General features: G+C 38.7%; 1 protein-coding gene across 2 annotated transcripts; it reads right to left on the reverse strand.

Annotated features, from left to right (window-relative positions):
• Positions 1-237: 237 nt before the first annotated feature.
• On the reverse strand, positions 238-26,483 carry ACAT1 (acetyl-CoA acetyltransferase 1). 2 transcript variants are annotated; one of them, XM_065944272.1, is made up of 13 exons: positions 26,341-26,429; positions 14,827-15,063; positions 13,407-13,454; positions 11,958-12,075; positions 11,584-11,679; positions 11,276-11,376; positions 7,532-7,675; positions 6,966-7,116; positions 5,924-6,019; positions 4,226-4,339; positions 3,132-3,196; positions 1,199-1,356; positions 238-692 (listed from the first exon to the last, which is right to left on the reverse strand). In XM_065944272.1, the coding sequence occupies exons 5-13, from the start codon at positions 11,645-11,647 to the stop codon at positions 572-574; spliced, it is 1,014 nt and encodes a 337-aa protein (XP_065800344.1). In that variant the 5' UTR covers positions 11,648-11,679; positions 11,958-12,075; positions 13,407-13,454; positions 14,827-15,063; positions 26,341-26,429; the 3' UTR covers positions 238-571. The 2 variants fall into 2 exon arrangements, with proteins under 2 accessions (XP_065800344.1, XP_065800342.1); XM_065944270.1 differs by lacking the exon at positions 14,827-15,063 and having other exon boundaries at positions 26,341-26,483.
• Between the last annotated feature and the right edge of the window lie 87 nt (positions 26,484-26,570).

Here is a 26,570-nt window from a genome sequence, read left to right on the forward strand (position 1 = left end):
TCCCTAACCTCACCCCCAACAAACTCTGAATGATGAGCTTATGAGAAGTTGCACCCACTTCAGACCTGAGCACATGGATTCCTCTTATTTCTAGCAACACTACACACAATGTCTTTGGCTTCTTGACTAATAATATAAGGTATTCCTAGTTTGCACAGAATAACTACTCTCACTTTGAAGGGTCTATTAAGTCTAAATTAGTGACAGGTAATATTCACTTAATCTTTAACAATCCTCAAAAATGTAAATTAAGATTTATTCTCTAACATGGAAGCTTCTACTTGTAAGTCACTAATATAATTAGGCACAATGGTATTTCAAACAGTATAGCTTTATAACAAAAATCTGTTCAACATTATAAAAAATGTAAAGAAGAAGAATAAAATTCTATAATCTCAAAGGTTTTGGGATTTGATCTTTTTACCTTATTTTTTAAAAAGAGTTGAAAATAATAAAAATTTAAATAGATTGTTCTGATTTTGGAGGACGCGATTATTCTGACACAAGTCACCCTGATTACAGCAGACCTTTCTGGCTACATAGGGCTGTTGCCTTAGACCACAGCTGTCGTCTACAGTTTCTGGATCAGCATGGCGGAAGCGCCTCCTCCTCCATTGCAGATACTGGCAAGACCATATTCTCCCTGCTTCAATGCATGAGCCAAATGGACAACGATTCTGGCTCCAGACATCCTAGGATCAAGAAAGCATTGTGGTATTTTAATGGTTTATAGACTGTGTGAATAACCAAATGAGCCATGACTTATAGCTGAAGTTAACCACTTTAACTGGGGAGCCTTGTTTCGAGAATGGTTACAGTTTTTTTTTTTTTTTTTTTGGCCACTCTGAGCAGCATCTGGGACCGTGGTTTCCCAATTAGGGACTGAGCCCCACCCACTGCAGTGGGAGTGGAGTCTTAAACACTGGACAGCCAGGGAAGCCCCACAAAAGCCCGAACATAGACTTGAATCTTAAATTATCTTCATCATAAAACAACATTAGTTTTCAAGTAACTAGAGTGGTAGATCTCTGTGTTCAGTGGGGATTCTATCAGAAATGGTGTTTGCCTTATGAAGGACGGGTAGGAAGAAAAAATGGTAAACAAGGCCAACAGAATTATCATGAAGCAGTTTAACTTTAGAGAGAAATACAAAGATAGCCATTAATCTAGCTTTCTTTTTCTTTATGATTTTACCTACCCAATCGGATGTCCAAGAGAAACAGCTCCTCCGTTGATATTCACTTTTTGGGGATCAATCTCTAGCATTTTAATGTTTGCCAGTACGACCAGACTGAAGGCTTCATTTACTTCCCACATACTAATATCTTCTTTTTTCAAACCTGCATCTTTAAGAACCTAAATTTAAAAAAAATAAAGATTATGTTCAGATAATTAAGTCAAAACTTACTTTATCTTCTCAAAATTCTGCAATTTTTGTTTGTGTCTCCCCTGTTCCCAGCAGTAGAAGTGTGGAATCCTGACCACTGGATCACCAGGAAATTCCTTAATTTCTCATCTTTGTTTGCATTATCATATTTCTATTTTGAAAAGAGAAAACTTGATTTTCTTGAACATTCCATGAATCTTGAACATTCCATGGAAAAGAACACATACTCTTTATTTGGGGGTACATACTTGACATATACTCTTAAGATCTACTTTACTGATTATATGCTGCTTAGTTCTAGATTCTTTCATCTGTCAAAGAAAGAGGTGTACTCTGTGTGTGTGTGTATGCTCAGTCACCCAGTCGTGTCCAACTCTGTGCCCCATGGACTGCAGCCCACCAGACTCCTCTGTCCATGGGATTCTCCGGGCAGGAATACTGGAGTGGGTTGCCATTTCCTACTCCAGGGGATCTTCCCAACCCAGGGATCAAACCTATGACTCTTGTGTCTCCTGAACTGGCAGGAGGATTCTTTACCACTGTACCACCTGTGAAGCCCTTATCTGTCAAAGAATTACATTAATCTCTAATAAGTTTTCATTGCATCCCCTAGAGTTTCTGCTTTATAAAAGGTGCCATGGGGTTATTTGGGGCACAGCCATTCAGAGTGATTGTGTCTTCATTGTGAATGATTTATTTAAAGTCTTATTATGATTTCTTGTTCTGATAGTTCCTCAGCTATTGCAGATGTTATCTTTAAGCTTTTATCTTTATAAAACATTGCTAGAGTCCTTTATCTTTAGAACATTTTTAGTTCTGAGCAACAGAATAATTAACATGAACTTTCCCCCCTTGCTTTCTTCAACAGCAAGCTCAGGTAGCTTTCTGAGCTGTAAAGCTCAAACAGCTTCCTCTAGTTCCAACAACACAAGATAAAACAAGTAGCTACGTGTAGCCACTTTTCTCACTCTCAGAATCTAGCTGAGAAATGTTCATCACCCTCCTTTCCAGTGTGATGCGTTCACTTTCAGAAGCTGTATAACTGTGTTGTTTTCTGAGATCTGCCACCTCTGGACAGAGCGTCATCACTCCCGGTTCCTTATGCTTCGCTATCCTACTCCCCTCTGGTTTTTTTTTCTTTAAGTCTGGATGTTACCCCCAGAAGTTCTCTCTCAGGGTGTGGCCTTCTACTTCTGAAAAGGAATATGTGCTGCAGTCTTCTGAAATCCCTAAACCCCTAAACCAGCACAACACTGTGTCTTTTCATGTGACCCCTTAGTTACTTCCCACAAAGACTCAAACTGACAGTTTGGAGTAGAGTTCTCGCCATCTTTAGTTTTACTCTAACACCAGCTACCAGCAGTTCCCCTGTTAGAAGACTGTTCCTTCTAAGTAATGCATATCTGCTTTGAATTCTGGAACCCTGGACTCTCAGCATTCCCCTTTCTCTGCCGTACCAACTTCCTCCTTTGTGGTTACCGTTCTCTGTGTGTGAGTTCAGCACAAGGAATTCAATTACACAGTTTTTATCTGCTCCACTGAAGATACAGTTTGTGTGTTGCTCTTTTACTTTTGCTGTTATCCTTGCTGCTTTCATTGTTTTCAGGAGAAGTGAGATTTGAAACTAAGCTACTGCTATGCTTTGGCAGATGAATAACATTTAAAATCTAAAACATGCAACCTTGGTATAAGCAAAACCAGAAATTGGCAGAATGAGATATGATCTATATTATTTTGTTCTCACCTTAGGAACGGCATATGCAGGTGCAATTGGAAAATCAATAGGTTCTACAGCAGCATCAGCAAATGCTTTATATAAAAAAGAAATAGATCATTAAAATCTTTTTTACAAATACCCAAAGCTATATCTAACAACTCATATGATATGCAAAAATTCAATTGTAAAATATTTAAATGTGTTTGTGCCTTTTCTAAGATTCTATACTTTATAAAATTATACCAATCATCTAAGCCATTGATTTTCACAGATAGGGAGTTAGAGGGAATTGCCTCCTGGGACAATGGCATTATCTAGAAATATTTTTGGTTTTTGCAACAGGTAGAATGCCACTTATTATAGTATCTAATAGACAGAAGCCACGGATGCTGTTAAAAATCCTACAATGCATAGAACAGGCCCTACAACACAATTATTTGTTTTGCTGAGGTTAAGAAACCATGATCTAAACAAAACGGCAACTGTTTTAACTCCTTATGAAGAAGGCAAGGCAGACTTTACAGCTACAAATATGCTTCAGGAGACTGAGGAAATGCTGAGACCACATAAAGTGAAGTCGCCCAGTCGTGTCCAACTCTTTGTGACCCCATGGACTGTAGCCTACCACACTTCTCCGTCTATGGGATTTTCCAGCCAAGAGTACTGGAGTGGGTTGCCATTTCCTTCTCCAGGGGATCTTCCCGACCCAAGCATCAAACCTGGGTCTCCCGTATTGTAGGCAGATGCTTTACCCTCTGAGCCACCAGGGAAGGATCTTCTGAGACCACGTAGTTAATAATAAATGCCAGTACTGTTACGTTTTTCATACTCCTAAGCTCATATCCTTTCTATTCTACCTGACAATGCCAGAGGAAAACCTGTACCTCGTACTCTCCCACCATTCAGAATAGGAAAAGATGTTTGAAAACTTTCCCTTATATAAAACAAATCATAATGAAAATATTAAAGGAGATTCTATCCCAATTAAAACATGTACTAAATTATGTCACAATGTAAGACAGATAAAAATCACCAACTTCTATGTATTACTGATAAAGAATCTCAATATCAAGAAGAGTTCACAGGGGTTTAGGAATAAACCAGTTCAGAACACTTTCTACCTGCTATTCTTGCCAGTGGTTTAACACCGAGCCTCTTGGCTGCATCTGCGGTCATCAGAACCACAGCGGCTGCTCCATCATTCAGCGTGCTGGCATTGGCAGCTGTCACTGTTCCTGAAAGTGTCAGTGAGCATGACATCAGAACATTCTTTCACACTGAATTCACTGGGGTCAATTTAACAAATTCCCACAGAAGACTGCCTGGGTTGCTAGATGCATGAAAATATGGATGGAAGTCAGTCCTGCCCTAAGGATATATACATAACTCAACGTGTAAGTGTATAACACAGTTAAGGTATGTATGTCTTTTTATATTAGTTTTTTGTGTTTATTCAAAGCCAGCTCAAAATGCATGCATAATGGCACTGGATAGATTCTGGTTTATAATTCATCAAAGATAAGGACCTCTTCACGTTTCTCCTAACCCTACATCTTCCCTTATCCACAACAGAGCAGACACTCATACATTTTGCAAATCGGTGTCAAAATCATACTACTTCTTCTCTACAATCACATGAAGTTAAATAAATACTAAAAATCACTAAACTATACACTTTAAACAGGAGAATTTTATGGTATACAAATCATATGTTAATTAAGCTGTTTCCTTATAAATACCAATGAAGATACTATTATAGACTGCTGTCAAAATTATAAAAATATACTTTGGCAATATAAGTTTTTTTTTTTGGTCAAGCCACGAGACTTGCGGGATCTTAGTTCCTGACCAGGGATTGAACCCATGTCCCCTGCAGTGGAAGCACAGAGTCCTAACTACTGTACTGCCAGAAAATTCCTTATAATATAAACTTGTAAGAAAATTCCTTACAATATTTAAAAAAAAAAACAAAACATTGATCCACTCCTATAGCTCGCATTGAGAAATTCAGTCAGAAAAGGGGAAAAAGGTTATTTCAGATTATTATCACAGCTATATACAGTCAATGTTAAAAGCAGAAGTGATCTTTTCTCCTCAAAGGATTTAGAACCCTGGAACCCCATTTAGATACATTTATTTATTGAGGACCAGAGATACAACACTAAAAAAAGAGCTATCAGCTTAGTCCTCCAGAGGCTTACAGATATTTAACATAATATGTAAACTTGGCTTTCATATCACAAAAAAACTTCAAGATGAAATGCACATGAAAAACTGAATTATATAGTCATTCTACAATCTGTTTCAGAGGCTATATATATTCATTATTAAAAGTACTAACTATATAAAATAGATAACTAGTAAGAACCTGCTGTATTACACAGGAAACTCTATCTAATACTCTGTAATGACTTAAATGGGAATAGAATCTAAAAATGAATATATATATATATATACACATATAAAACTGATTCACTTTGCTGCACAGCAGAAACTACTCCGACACTGTAAATCAACTATACTCCAATAAAAAATAATTTTAAAAAACTTCAAACACATTTATACAAAAACAAAGAATTATTATACAATTTTAAATATACTTTGGATAAATGTTTTGTTAATTTCATTTGAGCCTAATACACTGAAAATGTTAAATAACATCGAGATGTTTTCTAGAATTACTTTTTAAAAATCCTTAGGCAAAAAAAAAAAAAAAAGAGAGAAAAGAAAAAAGAAAAAAAAAATCCTTAGGCAGTTCTACAACTAGATATGGTATACTGACTGTCTTTTTTTCATATGCTTCATTTCTTAATACTAACCATTTTCTCTTTGGAAAACTGTCTTCAGCTTTGGAATTTTGCTAAAATCAACACGTTTATATTCTTCATCTTCCTTTACCACTACATCTGGTTTACCTAAAACAAAAATCTTAAATTAAGTAATCTTTGCAGTAAAGATAATAGTTACTTGCTCAGTAAGAAACAGTGCAAAAGGTTCCTGATAGTCTCTGCTTTCCTTTGTGTGCCCATATACCTTATACCATCCCAAGTAAATTCCACTCAAGAATCTACCACCTATAATTTGTTAGTGTCTTAAAGAAGAGTTTATTAAGTAGCGTGATGCAATTTAAATCTTCTATTCAGCCACATCCCACTGTCTTCTCTCTTGAGCTCATTCTATGATCACAGACATTCTTCTAACCCCACGGGTACATGTCCAATGTAGACGTAGGCTGGGTAAGTTTGGTTAAGTTCGGGTATTCCATCATTCTCATTACAGTAATTATTTCTAGAATGGAAATGTAAACTAAACCAAGTTAATGAGTCTTTACTGTGGATTCATTCTGCTGCAGTTGGTGAGAAGGTGTCTTTCCTCTGTGACTGAGAGCCCTACAGACGGACTCTGGAGATGGCGGCAGCAGTGTAGGAAGCTGAGAAGCCACGACAGCATGTCCTAACGGCACTGCCCATTCTCTTCCAATCCCTGCAGCTCCCGGCGCTGACTGGCTAATGCCGTACAGCTTTCAGTTCTGGGACGAACCCCCAACTAGCCTTCCAGTAAACACCCCCTTTTCACTTAACGTGTTCAACAGTCTATCAGTTATATTAGAAAGAGTTCTAATAAATACACTTCTCAAAAAGAATACGCATAGTGGAATTTGCAATTGAGTTGGAATCAGATATTAAATTGGGTTGAATTATCTCTGAACTAGCAACATTCTCTTTACTAACCATTAGCAACAGTGTCAGCATCTTCAGTTGAAATTTTAAAAGTACCAATTTAAAACTTAAACATAAAAAGCTTAGGAACATGTGAAGTCTATTAAAAATTAAAATCTATTTTGGAACACAATCCTTCAACCTTTTTCTGTAATTGTGACAGGAACAACTTCATTTCCAAATCTTCCAGCTTCCCATGCCGCTTTACTCCTGGTGTAGGAATTAAGAGCATAAGCATCCTGTTCCTCTCGTACAATGCTCAGCTTCTTTGCAGTATTTTCAGCACAGTTGCCCTGATAAAAGTTGGAATTTTTAAAAAATCTAAGTAACTCTGCAAAACTTATAAAATATTAGCTTTTTATAACATAAAACAGTGGTTAGCAGTTAAATTTAGTTCTTGAAATATACTTCTTTCTGTACTCAGTAACTCACTCACATCTCAGCTACCTGAATTAGCCCAGAAGTTGCTATTTTGAGGACAAATAATTAAACAGTTATGGTATGCATTATTAGAAGTCAGAAAATGCACTATGTCAGTGTGGGGCAATCTATTCCAAAATTGAGCCAAGCTGATACGATGAGCATAGAAAACATTTTCCGAAAATGAATGGCTAAATCAACATTTATATTCTTCAGTTTCTGGAAAAAAATATATATATTTTTTTAATCAAGCAGATGGCATTTCTCCATTAAAAAAGCAATACTCACCATATGAATTTTATTGTAGACATCAGTGAGTCCATCCTTTACAATCAAATCTTCAAGCTTTACTCCACCATATGGTGTTGCTCCTCTGTTCATTACATAGGGGACATTGGACATGCTCTCCATCCCACCTGCCACCATCACGTCCTGCTCAGCAACACATAAAAACCCAGCATCAATTCAAATGGTACCACTGACTTTTGAACACCATAGTTAGGAACATCAATCCTCTACACCTGATAATTTGGGAGCAACTTCACAGTTGGCCCTTCCTATCCATGGTTCTAGATCCACAGACTCAACTGTAGTACGTATTTATTGAAAAAAAATTGTGCATTAAGTGGACCCAGGTACTTCAAATCTATGCTCATGGGTCAACTGTAGTTGTAAATCCATTATACCCTTTACACAGCAACAAGGATTGTACCCGAACTTTATGAAACATCGCTATACAGTCAATATAAGAAGTACTCTCTTGATGCTGGTAAAAGGAAATGGTCTGAAATGTGTAATGGTAATTAAGATCAGAATCAGACAGTAATAGGAATCTTTAATGTAAAACCATCTTCTGAAATTCTTCTAAATCCTTCATTTCACTGACACTGCCAAAAATATAATCTCAGTTCTCAGAAATAATCCTAGTTCCTTGATTGTGATCCTCCTCATCAACTCTTCCCAAACAGCTATAACAACTTTCTAACTTGGTCATCTGACAGAAAGCCTTTCCTTCCATCCAAGTGTCATCTACACTCATCTGAGTCATTCTGGCTAGACTAAGTCTGGTCATTGCACTCCGTAAAGGACTCCCCAGCACAGTATATAAGGCTCTTTACAATCTGGCTTTTCACTCCCTTTGCAGTCTCATGCCTGGACCTACACGAGTGGAGGTCATACAGAATTGTTTAAAGGTCTTCAAACAGACTTCCCTGGTGGTCCAGCACTTAAGACTCTGCACTTCCACGGTAGGGAGAATGGGCTCAATCCCTGGTTGTGGAACTAAGATCTCACATGCCGTAAGGCCAAGAAGGAAAAAAAATATCAAGGTCTTCAAAGACACCATGCTAATTCACACACCTCTGCACTTCTGACCTATTCACCAACAAGGAAAACACCGTATTTCCTTTAAAACTAATTGAGACACAGCCCCTTCAACCCAACAAATTGGTTGTCAGCCACTTTCCCTGACTACCTACTTCTATCACTTTTTTTTCCCCTATCCGTTTTTGGAACAGTCTCCCTTCCTTCTTTTGTGTTCCTCAATTATTGTGTATTCCTTTTATTAATAATATTACACAGTAATGTAGCTATATTTATATGTCAACCCTTTTCACTGAACTAGTGAGGCCTTTCTGGCTCCTTTGAGGACAGAAACTTTGTCATATATATTTTTATGTAATTAGTGCCTGGCATATATAGTAGAAGTTTAGTAAATATTAATCAACTAACCTGTAATTACAGATCAACAAGAGAAAATTCATTTGCATTATAAAGGCTAATTTGAAACAAAGTTTAAAATAAAAGATTAATGTAAACAAAATTAAAACTAACGTTATAGTCTCACAATCTTTAATCAGGAATAAAGACAAAGAGAAATTCCATACCAAAGAAACCTAAATACTTAGCCTATTGTGAAATATGGAGAGTCTCAAATAGTTCTTATATAAGTTTTATTCTGTTATCCTGAAATACTGAGTATTTCCTGGGGATGATGAAAATAAGGGACAGAAATCATTATCAATTCTACAGTGTTAAATAAAATTGATCAGTAGGTAATATTCAAAATAAGGCAATTCCTGCTGCTAAGTCACGTCAGTCGTGTCCAACTGTGTGTGACCCCATAGATGGCACCAGGCTCCCGTCCCTGGGATTCTCCAGGCAAGAACACTGGAGTGGGCTGCCATTTCCTTCTCCAGTGCATGAAAGTGAAAAGTCAAAGTGAAGTCACTCAGTCGTGTCCGACTCTTCACGACCCCATGGACTGTAGCCTACCAGGCTCCTCTGTTCATGGGATTTTCCAGGCAAGAATACTGGAGTGGGGTGCCATTCCCTTCTCCGAAGGCAATTCCTAGTATTCGTCTAAGTCAGATAATTTTAAAAATACAGACATGAATCAAAGAATATTAACTAAAAGCATTTTATAGAGAACCACAAGAGAATCAACTGAGACAAAATTATCCTTGTCATTCAGTTTTCAAACACCTAACGATCTCATGACCATTTTTTACCCACTGGTTTGACTAGGATTTGGTTTGGTAATACCTGATGTCAGTGTTACCTTATGTATAAGCAAACAAGGTCTCACAATCTTTGGGAAATATGTAACTGGTATAACTTTTTTATGGAAAGTATTTGAAAATATCCAAATTTTTAAATCTGTGACTCTGAAATTCTCCTCTTAGAAATTTTTCCAAAAGAAAGACCTACACATGGTAAGATTTTTTTAATGTTTTATTCACCTGTCTCTGGTGAATGTCCATATATAGTTCCTCAGCGAATGACAGGCAATGCTAGGATTTGAAATTAGTCTGGCTCCAGACTTTCTGTTCTTAACCACTACATTATAATGCTTAGTATAGTGAACTAAGAGTTGATTTAATCATTTATAAGTAGACAAAGATACACACATAGGGGTACTCTCTGGAGCATTCTTTAAAATAGAGAAGAACTGGAGACAACCTAGATATCCATTCAATAAGGACCCCCAAAATATATTATACTTGTTCAGTTCAATAGAAAACTATCTCAGGTGCTGATACAGAAAGATCTCCAATACATTACATGAGGCACAGAAGTTAAGCAACTTGCCCAAAGTTTTTCTGCTCTTAGGTGGCAGAATATACAAGAAAGTGATGAATAAATTAGACACTTAAAGCAGGGTAAGAAGAAATATTTTTCATTTTATAATTTTCTATACTGTTTCAGTTTTTAGCATATGTATCAGGTATCACTCTTTTTTTTCTTCCCTCTTTGCCTTGCCTGGAAACAAGGCAAGGGACGAGTAATAGCAAGGGTATGCAAAACTGTGATTCTTATGTATATATAAGAAATAATCTGCAAACACCTCACAACTGGTTTTTATCTTGGTGTATTATGCCCTGATAGGCCAGAATGCACTACACAGGGACAGAGACACCTGTTTTCTAATTTAAGCCCTGTATGTTTGTAGTCATCTCAACCTCTTTCTTCAACTGATAAAAGGGCTTGGATCTGATAAACTCTTAGTTCTATGAGTTCAGGTCTAGTCTCCTAACATATAATTTGCTGAGCAGCCTGTCTCTTGCCCAGTCTCAAACAAGATCAAAATCATCAAGGCCAATAGAATGCCGCACATTTTTACAGCCAAATCTGGACGTGAGGCACAACAAATCAGTCATCAATTCTGGGCTCAGTCAACGATTTGATCCCCAGGGTCAGCACCTTATTTTCACTTATAATGAAAGCCCTTCTCAATCTAGCAAATACAACATTTATGATGTCTTAAATCCCCCAGAAACTCTAAGTGGAAGGGGCACTAAAACATCCTAGCTGGAAACTACTTTTAATACAAGACACTTCAGCTATCATTCTAACCTCTACTTCAAATGTTAACTGGCAAATCCAAACACACCTCAGTGTCTGAAACAACACAGAAACTGCACTTACGAGAAAGAATTTCACTTCTAAAGTATGAATATGTTTAGGCTTTAAGTGTTTTCTTAGCACCGCATATTATTTTAATTATAAAGTGGAAAAGAAGGTACTTCTTACCTGATGTCCACACATAAGATTCTGAGAGGCCATCATGATGGCTTTCATTCCTGAGGCACAAACTTTGTTTATAGTGGTACACGGAGTAGAAATAGGTAAGCCTAAAACCAATATAAATCATACTTTTGAAAAAAACAGATTCTTTTCAAACACAAGTGTAATAAAATAGAGCATGTTAAACCATAATCTGAAACATTTCTTTAGTCAATGTAAGTCTATTATGTATTTATATTCTATTTAAGCTGAAATGACCTCCATTTCGCCACGTCAAACATTCAAATATAAAAGCAAAAATGCATTCCTAGTACCTGCACCCAGTACTGCTTGTCTTGTAGGGGCCTGTCCTTCACCTCCTTGTAGAACATTGCCCATGTATGCTTCTTTCACTTCTTCTTTTGGAATCCCTTTTTTAAAAAAATCAAGAAACATTTCCATATTTTATTCAACTCAACAATTAGTAATTACCTAGTAAAGTACCTGACTAATTATAAAGCAGGAATGGTTTTTGTCAGTTTTGAGTTTCATTACTAACACTGTTAGTCCAAGGACTTCTTTTCAAGAGAATTCAAAAATGCATTTCATTAATCCATTTCTAAGTGTTACGTATACAGGAAGTGCAAAATAAACATTTGCTCCAATGAATCACTATCCCCTCAACACAAAAAGTAAAGCAACTACTGACCTGCCTTTTCAATGGCTCCCTGAATCGCAATGGAACCAAGTTTAGTGGCTGGCAGAGACGAAAGACTGCCTAGAAAGGATCCAATGGGTGTTCTTGTAGCACTTACTATGACCACTTCCTGGCAAGACAGAAGACGGTAACAATTATTACATGTAAATATTTTATCAAAATCATCTTTCCATAAATAAGCATAATTCATAGATATATTATTCAAGAAACAGACTTTTTATAAGTGACTAATTACTCATCAAAGGTGAAAATAATCTCAGTATTTGAACAGCACTAAAACCAGTATAATGCTAGTACTTTATGACTTAAAACCTAATAGAAAGCTAAGAAAAACCAGTACTAAAATAGGCATAGACCAGAAGCTTAAGTTTCTATTCCTCAGTCAAAATTTAAGAAATGAATACTTTACCCTTGTTAACTGCGTAATAAACAATCCTAATTAAAGGGCTTCCTTACTGAAAGGAAACTTTAGGCTAGGAACCAAGAACCTACATGCTAGTAGGGGCCACACCGCTTCACTAGGACACAGCCAGAGCCATAATTTCTTTTTATTTTCTTTGTATTTGGCCGCACTGGGTCTTTGCTGCTGCACACAGGCATGCTCTAGCTGTGGTGAATGGGGGATGCCCTCGAGCTGCGGTGCCAGGTTCCCCACCGCAGCGGCTTCTCCTGTTGCAGAGCTTGCACTCCAGTGCATGCGAGCTTCAGTAGTTTCGGCGCACGGGCTTAGTGGCCCCATGGCATGTGGAATCTTCCCAGACCAGGGATCAAACCCTTGTACCCTGCACTGGCAGGTGATTCTTAACCACTGGACTACCAGGGAAGTCTCACAGCCATAATTTCTTAAACTATTAATAAAACAACATAAAATTGAAGGAAAAAAAGATAAAAGCTCTCTTAAACCCTGCAAAACACTATTTTAACAATTTTCTCCTTACACTTGCTTTCTACTTTCTCTTAAATACATACATACATACATAATTTCTCATAGATAATAAGAGAACCATTTCGTAGACTCTGGTTGGAGGCTATTACTAAGTCTTTTTAGGAATCCTTATGAAACAAAGACAGGATCCCTCAGAAAGCATTAGGTGATCAAGTAAAGTTCTTCTTGTCTAATCTCCAGCTCATTCAGCCTCTTTCTTCTAGTATCTTCCATGTGGCCTCTGGAATGTACCAGTACAATATACCGGGGGTCCCTGAGAATAAAGGAAGAACACTGTCTAATTTTAGAGATGGCTGTTTACAGTAGACAGTGATCGGGGAAGAAGCAGAAATTATGCAGGGCACTAGCTCTAAAGAATTTTATGTTAATAAGGGTGTTTGACTTAATGTTTCAATAATTAACTATCAAGTTGGCACTCACCTATACATGCAGTAAGAATATGCAGTTTTTAATTGACTACATTTCCCTTAAAGCACATTTAAATTTATACTTACATTCAAAGTGGGTTTTGATACATAACTTCGCTCCGCATACCTTATTTCCTGTAATATAAATATCTGTTATGTAAAAACAGATGTAAATGTGTTTTTGTGTAATGTAAATGTGTAAATATGTAAAAAATATTAATCTATATCACTTTATATTTCTCAGCAATGGGAATATGGCAATTTCTTTTTTCTGCATTATACCTTTATTTCTAAATTTTCCAGTTAGCATATATTACTGTTGAAATTTAAATATTACTACTCTTGCAATACTCTTACCTGATTAACTATTGATTGGAAATGCATGTTTTAACTTCTGATAAGTTTATCATCTTAAAGTTTCTAATCCTTTTTAAGTATAAACTTTGTAAAATGTAATTTTAAATTAACTCTGAGTTCTAAATTAAGTAAGCCCAAACTGGGCTGCTGCTTATATAACCTCCTTATACTAAAAGATTTGAGCATATTATCTGTGACCGAACTTTGAATTAAAAGTTTCTACTTGTAGTAAACATGCCAGTCATTGTCTTTCCAACCATGCCCCTTACTCAGAGTCTGAGAGGGACAGCCCTAAGTACCTACAAGGTGACTCCCATCCTCCTCCCAGTGGCCAGACCTGATGGACCAAAAACGGAATGAACTATGCCCCATTTCAAGTATGGAATGAACTAAGCTAGCACTCTGAGAAACCTGATCAACTGGATGATGGGCACTGGAAGTGAAAGGGCCAAGGGGCTGGAGTCAGTCAGCAATGTCATGTAAAAGCAGAGGTTACAGCAAAGAGAAGAGCCATGAGAAAGCAGAGAACCAAGGGAATATAACATATACACTCAGAAAGGAAGGAAAGACCATGGCATACGACAAGAGACAAAACAAGGTAACCTAGTTAATAATTTTCTAGCTAGGCTTCCACACCAAAGCCAGCTTCACTTTATTTCCTAACTTTGGATGTCCAAGAGCTTACCTAGTGTGTATCTTCAAAAAAGCCACTTTCTACTTAGCTATTGTGGATATTTTTCCTCGAAATCAAAGAGCTTTGTTCCAGGCCCCTTTTAATTTTCAAACTTCACTGTCTCCATAATCGTATCTAGCCCCATGGTTTTAAACAGCAATTATGTCTTGATGATTTCCAAATTTCTATCTCTAGTTTTGACCACTCAATTGACCTCTAGACTCATATATTCAAGTGCCAAGTTGATTAGCCTGATATTACTCTCCAACACAGGGCTCTCAATTGTCACCCTAGAACACTAGTTTCTTTCTTTTTTTTTTAAGAACACTAGTTTCTTTCCAGTATTTCCCACCTCAGGACATCACATCACAATCTGCCCAGGAGCTAAGCCAAAAATCTAAGGACTCACCTTCCATCTTTGCCTAATACCCAGAGATATTCTATCATAGGTACTGAAATACTGTGTCTAAAATATACCTGAATTCTTCCACTTTACTTCATCTGCACCGCCACCGTTTCTTGCCACTGTAACAGCCTCTACTTCACTTCCTGCAACTTCCCAACTTCCCTTCTTTAGTGCATCTCGTTTTTAAAACGTAAATCAGGGAGTTTCTTAGAGGTCCAATGGTTAGAATTTGGCACTTTCACTGCTGTGGCTCAGGTTCAATCCTTGATCAGGAAATTGAGATCCCAAGGGAACTAAGATCCCATAAGCTGCATGGTACGGACCAAAAAAACAAAATCAAAACACACACATACACATGCACGCAAAACATAAATCAGATTGTATCACTCCCCTGGTTAAAATCCTGTGATGGCTTTCCACTGCTCTTGGAATGATATCCAAAGTTTATCCCTTACCCTACAAATTCCTGGCTCTTGGAACTGTAGCTCCTGATGACCTGGATGGTATGATCTGGCTCCTGATTTTCTTTCCATTCATACGACTCTTATTCTGTGCCAGCCACACTGGTCTCCTCTTTGTTCTGAACCCATTTCCACCTCAAGCTCTTTACTGTGTGCCTCTACCAGTTAACAGTCCTTCTCCAACTTGACTTGCCTGGTTCATTTTTGTTCTTCAGGATTCGGCTCAAACAACACAACCGCACAGCACCTCTCTGTGGCTACTTTTAAGTCAGCTTCTATTTCAACATGATTATTTCCTTCAAGGCACCTCTCACACTGTGTAAATACAAGGTATACATATTTATGCTCTCTCCATATAATACAAGCTTCCTGTAAGCAATCCTCTCTTTCACCTGCCTCCTTCCTGGTTCACTGCTATATCCTTGTCACTTGGCATAATGCCTAAAGCTCATTAAATTTTGCCAGGAATGGCAAAATTATAGTAGGATCAAGACATGTGATGAATGAACATGGCCAATAAATTTTATTTGCATGTCACAATCATCTTTCAAGGACAGCCCATCTGCTCCAAGCACTCTAGAGACCACCCCTGACAATGCAGGCAGGCACTTCAATCTTAGCTTCTGCAGCACACCTATCCATGCTCTATTTTTCCAAAACATATAATTCCCTCACTGGCCTCAGTGTCTCCCTATCAGACTGTGAGTTTCAAGAAGAGACTAATTTTATTTTTTTATCCCAATGATGGCAAGGAACACTTAACAAATAAACAAAGTCTGGTCTTACTAGCACCTCTGAAAAACATTTCAGGTAGGGTGAGTACATTTTGAAGTCAACAAAATGGGATAATGAGTTACAGATCGAGGGCCTGTTTCACATAGGATATTCAGAAAAGGGCTCTCTGGAGATGTCACTGGAGCTGAGAAATTTAATATTAAGAGTCAGCCTGGGAAAAGTCTAGGGAAAGAGCATCTGAGGCATTAGGAAGAACTAGGACAAGGCCTTGAATTAGGAACAAACTTAACACATGCCAAGTAGAAAAAGTGGACTAGTGTAGCAGAAGTCACATACTCAAGAGAACACACAGTCTGGCTGAGACTAAAAAAGCAAGGAGTGACCAAATAGGGCCTGAGAAGGAGTCTGGATTCTAGTCTGTATAACGAGAAGCCACTGAAGGCTTTACTATTATAAAAAGACCACTCTGGCTGAAGTGGACAGAATGTATGAGCAGAAGTAAAAAGGGGAAGGAGACTGGGCGAGAGCTCACGTGGCAAACGCTAGGGAGGTCGCAAGTGGGGCAGATACAAACAGATGGATACGGAGCATGTTTTATATCTAGAACAAGCTAATGGGTGGGTATCACTATTCTTATCTTACAGGTGAAGAAACTTAAGCACTGGCAGGTCAGGCAACCTGCCCAGAGTCCCAGAGCCAACAAGGTGCAGACATGGGATTTCAAACCCAAGCAGCATCGCCCTATTATGGATAGATATAGTCTACGTATACATACATATGACAGAACGTGGACCACTGGAGAAGGGATGGCAAACCACTACAGCACTCTTGCCTTGAGAACCCCATGAACAGTATGAAAAGGCAAAAAGATAGGACACTGAAAGAGGAACTCCCCAGGTCGGGAGGTGCCCAAAATGCTACTGAAAAAGAGCAGAGAAATAACCACAGAAAGAATGAAGAGGCTGAGCCAAAGCAGAAACAACACCCAGTTGTGGATGTGTCTGGTGGTGAAAGTAAAGTGTGATGCTATAAAGAACAATATTGCATAGGAACCTGGAACGCTGGGTCCATGAATCGGTGTAAACTGGAAGTGGTCAAACAGGAGATGGCAACAGCAAACATCAAGATTTTAGGAATCAGTGAACTAAAATGAACCAGAATGGGAGAATTTAATTCAGATGACCATTATATCTACTACTGTGGGCAAGAATCCATTAGAAGAAATGGAGTAGCCCTCACAGTCAACAAGAGTCCTAAATGTAGTACTTGGGTGCAATCTCAAAAATGACAGAACAATCTCTGTTCATTTCCAAGGCAAAACATTCAATATCACAGTAATCCAAGTCTATACCCCAACCACTAATGCTGAAGAGGCTGAAGGTCTTCCACGAAAACCTACAAGATTTTCTAGAAATAACAACAATAACAAAAGATGTCCTTTACATCATAAGGGACTAAATACAAAAGTACAAAGTCAAGAGATACCTAAGGTAACAGGCAAATTTGGCCTTGGAGTACAGAATGAAGTAGGGCAAAGGCTAACAGAGTTTTGCCAAGAGAATGTGCTGGTCATAGCAAACACCCTCTTCCAACAACACAAGAGACAACTCGATACATGGACATCACCAGATGGTCAATACCAAATTCAGATTGATTATGTTCTTTACAGTCAAAGATGAAGAAGCTCTATACAGTCAGCAAAAATAAGACTGGGAGCTGACTGTAGCTCAGATCATAAACTCCTTCTTGCAAAATTCAGATTTAGTTGAAGAAAGTAGGGAAAACCACTAGGCCATTAAGGCCTAAATCAAATCCCTTACGATTATACAGTGGAAGTGACAGATAGATTCAAGGGATTAGATCTGATAGACAGAGTGCCTGAAGAACTATGGACGAGGTTCCTGACACTGTACAAAAGGAAGTGATCAAAACCCACCCCAAAAAAAGAAATGCAAAAAGGCAAAATGGTTGTCTGAGGCTTTACAAATAGCTGAAAAAAAAAAAAAGAGAAGTGAAAGGAAACGGAGAAAAGTAAAGATATATCGACCTAATTACAGAGTTCCAAAGAATAGCAAAGAGATACAAGTAAGCATTCCTAAATGAACAATGCAAAGAAATAGAGGAAAACAGTAGAATGGGAAAGACCAGAGATCTCGTCAAGAAAATTAAGAGATACCAAGAAAAACTTTTATGCAAAGATGGGCACATAGAAGACAGAAATGGTGTACAGACCTAACAGAAGCAGAAGATATTTTAAAAAGGTGGCAATAATACACAGAAGAACTATACAAAAAAGGTCTTAATGACCCTGCTGCTGCTGCTGCTGCTAAATCGCTTCAGTCGTGTCCAACTCTGTGCGACCCCCATAGACGGCAGCCCACCAGGCTCCTCCATCCCTGGGATTCTCCAGGCAAGAACACTGGAGTGGGTTGCCATTTCCTTCTCCAATGCATGAAAGTGAAAAGTTAAAGTAAAGTTGCTCAGTCGTGTCTGACTCCTAGTGACCCCATGGACTGCAGCCTACCAGGCTCCTCCATCCATGGAATTGTCCAGGCAAGAGTACTGGAGGGGGCTGCCATTGCCTTATCCCTTAATGACCCAGATAACCACAACTGTGTGATCACTCACCAAGAGCGAGTCATCTCAAAGTGTGAAATCAAGCGGGCCTTAGGAAGCATCACTAGCAACAAAGCTAGTGGAAGTCATGGAATTCCACCTGAGCTATTTCAAATCCTAAAAGATGATGCTGTTAAAGTGCTGCACTCAATGTGCCAGCAAATTTGGAAAACTCGGCAGTGGCCACAGGACAGGAAAAAGTCAGTTTTTATTCCAGTCCCAAAGAAGGGGAATGCCAAAGAATGCTCAAACTACAGCACAATTGCACTCATCTCACACGATAGCAAAGTCATGCTCAAAATTATCCAAGACAGACTTCAACAGTACGTGAACCAAAAATGCCAGATGTTCAAGCTGGATTTAGAAAAGGCAGATGAACCAGAGATCAAATTGCCAAATCCGCTGAATCACAGAAAAAGCAAGGGACTTACAGGAAAACATCTACTTCTCCTTTATTGACTAGGTTAAAGCCTTTGACTTTGTTCAGTTCAGTTCAGTCGCTCAGTTGTGTCTGACTCTTTGCGACCCCATAAACCGCAGCACGCCAGGCCTTTGTGGATCACATCAAATTGTGGAAAATTCTTCAAGAGATGGGAATACCAGACCACCTTACCTGCCTCCTGAGAAATCTGTATGCAGGTCAGAAAGCAACAGTTATAACTAGACATGGAACAATGGACTGGTTCCAAATTGGGAAAGGTTTACATCAAGGTTGTATACTGTCACCCTGCTTTTTTCATGCATATGCAGAGTACATCGTGTGAAATGCCAGGCTGGATGAAGCACAAGCTGGAATCAAGGTTGCCAGGAGAAATATCAATAACCTCAGATATGCAAACAAAAACACTTTAATGGCAGAAAGCAAAAAAGAACTAAAGAGCCTCTTGATGAAAGTGAAAGAAGAGAGTGAAAAAGTTGGCTTAAAACTCAACATTCAAAAAACTAAGATCATAGCATTCTGTCCCATCACTTCATAGCAAATAGATGGGGAAACAATGGAAACAGTGACAGACTTTATTTTCTTGAGCTCCAAAATCACTGCAGATGGTGACTGCAGCCATGAAATTAATTAAAGACACATGGAAGAAAAGCTATGACCAACCTACAGCGTATTAAAAAGCAGCGACATCACTTTGCCAACAAAGGTCCATATAGTCAAAGCTATGGTTTTTCCAGTAGTCATGTATGGATGTGAGACTTGGACCATAAAGAAAGTTGTGCGCCGAAGAATTGATGCCTTTGGGCTGCAGTGTTTGAAAAGGCTTTTCAGAGTCCCCTGAATTGCAAGGAGATTAATCCTGTCAATCCTAAAGGAAACCAGTCCTGAACACTCACTGGAAGGACTGATGCTGAAGCTCCAATATTCTGGACACCTGGTGTGAAGAACTGACTCATTGGAAAAGACCCTGATGCTGGGAAAGATTGAAGGCAGGAGGAGAAGGGGATGACAGAGGATGAGATGGTTGGATGGCAGCACTGACTCGATGGACATGAGTTTTAGCAAGCTCTGGGTGTTGGGGATGGACAGGGAAGCCTGGTGTGCGCAGACCATGGGGTTGCAAAGAGTGGGACATGACTGAACTGAACAAGATCATGTGCTATGTGTGCTTAGTCACTCAGTCACGTCTGACACTTTGCGACCCTATGGGCTGCAGCCCGCCAGGCTCCTCTGTCCATGGGGATTCTCCAAGCAAGAATACTGGAGTGGGTTGCCATGCCCTCCTCCAGGGAATCTTCCTGACCTAGGGATCAAACCCAGGTTTCCCATATTGCAGGCAGATTAATGACTGAGCCACCTGGGAAGTCCTATGTATGTAGGATCATACATATCAATAATTACCTTAAGTGTAAATGGATTAAATGCTCCAACCAAAAGACATAGACTGGCTGGGTGGATTAAAAAAATAAGACCCATATATATGCTGTCTACAAGAGACCCCCCCTCAAGCCTATGGACACTTTCAGACTGAAAGTAAGGGGATGGGAGAAGGTATTTTGTGCAAATGGAAATAATAAGAAAGCTAGAGCAGCAATATTCATAACCAACAAAACAGACTTTCAAACAAAGACTGCTACAAGAGACAAAGAAGGACAGTACATAATGATCAAGGGTTCAATATAAGAAGAAGATATAACAATTATAAATATATATACACCCAACATAGGAGCACCTCAATATATAAGGTAAATACAAACAAACATAAAGGCACAGACCAACAGTAACATGATAATAGGGTGGGCTTTAATACCCCAATTTCATCAATGGACAGATGATCCAGAGAAAATCAATAAGGAAATGCAGGCCTTAATTGATATTTTACATGAATTAAACTTAATGGATATTTATACAGCATTCCATGCAAAAGCAGCAGACTACTCATTCTCAAGTGCACAAGGAACATTATTGAGGATTGATCACATGCTGGGCCACAAGGCAAGCCTTAGTAAATTTAAGAAAACTGAAATCATATCAAGCATCTTTTCTGATGACAACACGATGAGATTAAAAATAAACAAGAAAAAAAAAACTCTAAGAAACACAGACGCCTGGCAGCTAAGCAGTATGCTACTAAACCACCAGTGGATCATTGAAGAAATCAAAGAAGAAGGAAAGAAAAAATCCTAGAGACAGATGAAAATGAAAGCACAATGGTCCAAAACTTATGGGATGCAGCTAAAGCAGTTCTAAGAGTGAAGTTTACAGCAATAAAATCTTACTGCAAGAAACAAGATAAATCTCAACTAAACAATCTAACCTCATACCTAAAACAACTAGAGAAAGAAGAACAAACAAAACATAAAGTTAGTAGAAAGAAGGAAATCATAAAGATCAGAGCAGAATTAAATAAAATAGAGACAAAGAAAAAATTCTCAGAGATCAATAAAACTAAAAGCTGGTTCTTTGAAAAGAAAAAGAAAATTTATAAACCATTAGCCAGACTCATCAACAAAAAAAGGGAGAGGACTCAAATCAGTATATTTAAAAAAATGAAGCTACAGCGGACTCCACATAAATACCACTGTGAACACTGTATGCCAATAAAATGGACACCTGGAAGAAATGGACAAATTCCTAGAAAGGTACAGTCTCCCTAGGATGAACCAGGAAGAAACAGAAAATATAAACAGGCCAATCAGAAGCACTAAAATTGAAATGATGATTAAAAACCTCCCAACAAACAAAAGTCCAGGACCCTACAGCTTCACAGGTGAATTTTTATCAAATATTCAGAGAAAAGTTAACACCTATCCTTCTGAAACTGTTCCAAAAAGTTGCAGGGGAAGGAAAACTTCCAAACTCATTTTATTAGGCCACCATCACCCCAAAACCAAAACCAGACAAAGATACCACAAAAAAGTAATTTAGAGGCCAGGACCACTGATGAACATAGAGTCCAAAATCCTCAACAAAATACTAGCAATTCATATCCAAAAATACATTAAAAAGGTCATACACCATGATCAGAGATCATCATCTCTGATGATTTTACATCCAAGAGATGTAAGGATTTTTCAACATCCCCAAATCAATAAATGTGATACACCACATCAACAAATTGAAGAATGAAAACCATATGATCATTTAGCAGATGCAGAAAAAGTTTTTGATAAAATTCACCACCCATTTATGATAAAAACTCTCCAGAAAGTGGGCATAGAGGCTATATACCTCAACATAATAAAGGCCAGATATGACAAATCTACAGCTAGCACCATACTCAGTGGTGAAAAGCTGAACACATTCCCTCTAAGACCAAGAACAAGACAAACATGAAAAGGACCACTTTTATTCAACATAATTTTGGACATCCTAGCTAGAGCAACCAGAAAAGAAAAAGAGGTAAAGGGAATCCAAACTGGAAAAGAAGTTAAACTGTCACTGCTTGCAGATGACAGAATACTATACATAGAAGATCCTACAGATGCTACCAGAAAACTACTAGAACTCATCAATGAATTTGGTAATTGCAGGTTACAAAATTAATACACAGAAAACTGTTGCATTTCTATATACTAACAACAAAAGATCAGAAATAGAAATTCAAGAAGCAATTCCATTTACCATTGCATCAAAAAGAATAAAATACCTAGGAATAAAGCTACCTAAGGAGACAAAAGACCTGTACTCTGAAAACTATATGATGCTGATGAAGGAAATTAAAGAAGATATACACAGATGGAAATATATACCCTTTTAGAGGATAGGAAGAATCAACAGTGTCAAAATGACTAATGCCCAAGGCAATCTACAGATTCAATGAGATCCCTAACAAATTACCAATGACATTTTTCACAGAACTAGGAAAAAAAAAAATCTCAAAATCTGTATGGAGACATAAAAGACCCCAAATAGTCAAAGCAATGTTGAAAAAGAAAAAGGGAGCTAGAGGACTCAGACTCATAACATCAGACTATACTACAAAGTTACAGTCATCAGAACAGTATGGCACTGGCATAAAAATAGAAATATAGATCAATGGAACAGGATAAAAAACCCAGAAATAAGCCCATGCACCTGTGATCAATTTACCTATGACAAAGACAATTCTACACAATGTTGGAAAGAATCTCTTCAACAAATGATGTTGGGAAAACTGGACAGTCACATGTAAAAAAATGAAATTAGATCATTCCTTAACTCCATACACAAAAATAAGCTCAAAATGGATTGAAGAGCTAAATGTGAAATTAGATCATTCCTTAACTCCATACACAAAAATAAGCTCAAAATGGATTGAAGAGCTAAATGTGAGTGTATAGTTTTACACTATAAAACCCCTAGAGGAAAACATAGGCAGAACACTGTCTGACATAATTCACAGCAACATCTTTTTTGATCCATCTCCCATAAAATGGGGAAAAAAACAAAAATAAACAAATGGGACCTACTTAAACTCAAAAGCTTTTGCACAGCAAAGGAAACAATAAACAAAATGAACATACAACCCACAGACTGGGAGAAAACATGAGCAAGTGATGTGACCTTTAAGGGATTAGTCTCCAAAATTTACAAACAGCCTAGGACGCTTAAAAGCTTCAAAAACACAACCCACTCAAAAAATGGGATACAACCTGAATAAACATTTCTCCAAAGAGGATATAAAGATGGCCAATAGGCACATGAAAAGATGTTTCACGTTGCTAGTTATTAGAGAAATGCAAATCAGTACTACAATGAGATATCACTTCACACCAGTCAAAATGGCTATCATCAAAACATCCACAAAAAACAAATGTTGGAAAGGTTATGGAGAGAAGGGACCCCTCCTTCCATTATTGGTGGGAATGTAAATTGGTACAGCCACTATGGAGAATAGTATGGAGGTTCCTTAAACAACTAAAGCTAGAACTACCATATGCCCCTCCGATTCCACTCCTGGGCATATATCTGGAGAAAAACATGATCCAAAAGGATACACGTACTCCAATGTTCACTGAAGCACTGTTTACAACAGTAAAGACATGGAAGAAAACTAAATGTCTGTCAATAAAGGAATGAATAAAGATGATGTGGTACACATATACATATATGTGGTACATATATCACTGTACATATGTACAATGTACATTGTGGTACAATGGAATATTACTCAGCCATTAAAAAGAATGAAATAATGCCATTTGCAGCAACATGGATAGACCTAAAAGTAAGTCAGACAGAGGCGGAGAAATATCATATGACATCCCTTATACATGGAATCCAAAAATAAACTATACAAATGAACTTACTTACAAAACAGAAAGAGACTCAAGAGACTTAGCAAATGAACTTACAGTTGCAGAGGGGAGGGTGGGAGAAGATAGATAGGGACTTTGGGAAGGTCATGTACATGCTGCTGTATTTAAAATGGATAACCAACAAAGACATATTTTGTAGTACATGAAACTCTGCTCAACGTTATGTGCCAGCCTGGATAGAGTGGGCTTTGGGGGAGAATGGATACACCTATATGCAATGTTGAGTTCCTTTGCTCTTCACCTGAAACTACCACAACATTGTTAACTGGCTATACCTCAATACAAAATAAAAGGCTTAAAGTTACAAAAAAAAGAAAAGAAAATTAACTTGTTTCAAAACAGCAAGACAGGAGTTTAAAGGAGGGAATAATCAACAGTGTCAAGAATACTTGAGTAGGTTGCCATTTCCTTCTCCAGGGGATCTTCCTGACCCAGGGATTCAACACATCTCCTGCACTGCAGGCAGATTCTTTATGGACTGAACTACCAGGGAAGCCCCATCAACATCATCAAACACAGCATAAAGAAAGGTCAAGAAGAAGAAACACAGGAAATGAAAAGGACTGGTAGCCTTCAGTTGAGTAGAATAGAAATCTAACTGCAGAGGTTTCAAGAGAAATGGATGTAAACAAGGGTGACAAGGACTACTCTTTTGACCATATGAAAAAAGCAACTCCAGTTGAAAAGCAAAAAGCTCTGATTAAGGCCATAAGTTTGTTGCTGATTAAGGGAGACCTGTGTGTTTCTGAAGGCAAACGAGAAAAAGCCAGTTTAATAGGCTAGAGATTACGTTTCATTCCACAAAGGGGCACGGAACACTGAAAATCCTGTTAAAACAAACTGTATCTCCATGCTTCAGTAAATGACCACTTAATTTAAGTAACAAACGAACACCACAAATCACACGCTATATAATCTACAGCTTCATTTTTCTCATCAGCAACATTTGTGTTTGATTTTGAGCTGTTAATTAAACTAAATTAAGAGGGTTCTGCACTTCGTTATGTTTTGTTTTTTACAAACTTAAGTATCTAGTTTTCACCTAATTACCTAGTAAACTCTGGTTTGAAATTCAGGATGTCCTGGTCACATTTTTGTGATTTACCACAAACTAAAAAATACACGAAGAACTCATGATTCCTGGAAAACCACTCCTCCTGACTTTTATTATCTCAGTCCCCCAGGATTAATTTTAGACTTTTCCTTTTCCCTTGGTTCTCCATCCTCACTCTGCATTTGACAAGTTCTACATTTATTCCTTCACAATCTCTTGCATAATGCAAGATATTTCCCCCCGACTTCAACCGTCCTAGACCTCTAATTATGACAATAACAAAAATATAAACGGTCCTCAATGACTTAAGTCAAATTTAAACTCTTAACAATAGAACTAGATTTCAAATTTTATTGCTCCACCCAAACTAGAAAAGTCACGCCTCACCACCACACCCTGAAACTCTCGACCTTGGCTTTTGCCAGACCCTAAAGCTGTTGTGCAAGCTAGCTCGCTCTGATGGATGGAAAATAGTAGATTCTTCCAAGGCTGTCGCTCCTGTGTTCACAACACAAACAAGGCTCTGGATGCCCTTGGTACGTAAGCGCCACGCATCAAGAAACCGAGGAGCCACTTATTTTCCCTAATAGGTCTGAAGTTGCTCCGAGTTGGCACATCGATTTATCATCACTCTGTAAGCCCAAAATGATTACCTACGGCATGAAATTAAAACCTCCTGACTGTAACGTTCACAAATGTGTTTCGAAGAAAAGCTGGGAAGCAGTTTTACAGGACTTCCCTACCCGTGGGGCAAGGTCGAAACCAGGCCCCGGGCCTTTCTGCGCGTCAAAACACCTGCCCGCTTTGACACTAGAAAGCGGCGGCTATACGCCGACAGGGCCGCGGCGACCGGAAACGCTGCGTAGGAGCCTGCGTGTCTGGGCGCGGGGCGGGGGTCTTCCCAAGGCCCGCACTGAGGGCTCCTTCCGGCCGCGCGGCCGCGGCCAAGGCCTCGCGAGGCGAGTCCCAAACCCTCTCACCTGTACCCGCCTCTGAAGCAGGGGGCCGCGCCCGCGCGCGCCGCGCCGCAGAAGGGCCGCTAACACAGGCATGATCTCCGACTTCTCTCTCTGGCTTAGAAGTGCGGGGCGGCGCGGCGCGGCGCGGCGCGGCGCGGCGGGGCCCCGACTCAGCTCCTCCCACCGCGCCGCCTCTTCCAATAGCAGCCTCGGACCGCGACGGCCGGCGGCCATTGGCCGGCAGCGGAGGA

The sequence above is a fragment of the Muntiacus reevesi genome, chromosome 9, assembly GCF_963930625.1.
Source record: "Muntiacus reevesi chromosome 9, mMunRee1.1, whole genome shotgun sequence".
Taxonomy (NCBI): domain Eukaryota; kingdom Metazoa; phylum Chordata; class Mammalia; order Artiodactyla; family Cervidae; genus Muntiacus; species Muntiacus reevesi.

Excerpts from the sequence above, each read along its gene's own strand:
- ACAT1 (XM_065944270.1), bottom strand. The coding sequence starts at position 26,412 with ATGCCTGTGTTAGCGGCCCTTCTGCGGCGCGGCGCGCGCGGGCGCGGC. Across the intron at positions 7,676-11,275 it reads ATCTTATGTGTGGACATCAG|GACGTGATGGTGGCAGGTGG; the intron begins GTAAGAAGTACC and ends GTTGCTGAGCAG. Across the intron at positions 7,117-7,531 it reads TCTACAATAAAATTCATATG|GGCAACTGTGCTGAAAATAC; the intron begins GTGAGTATTGCT and ends AACTTTTATCAG.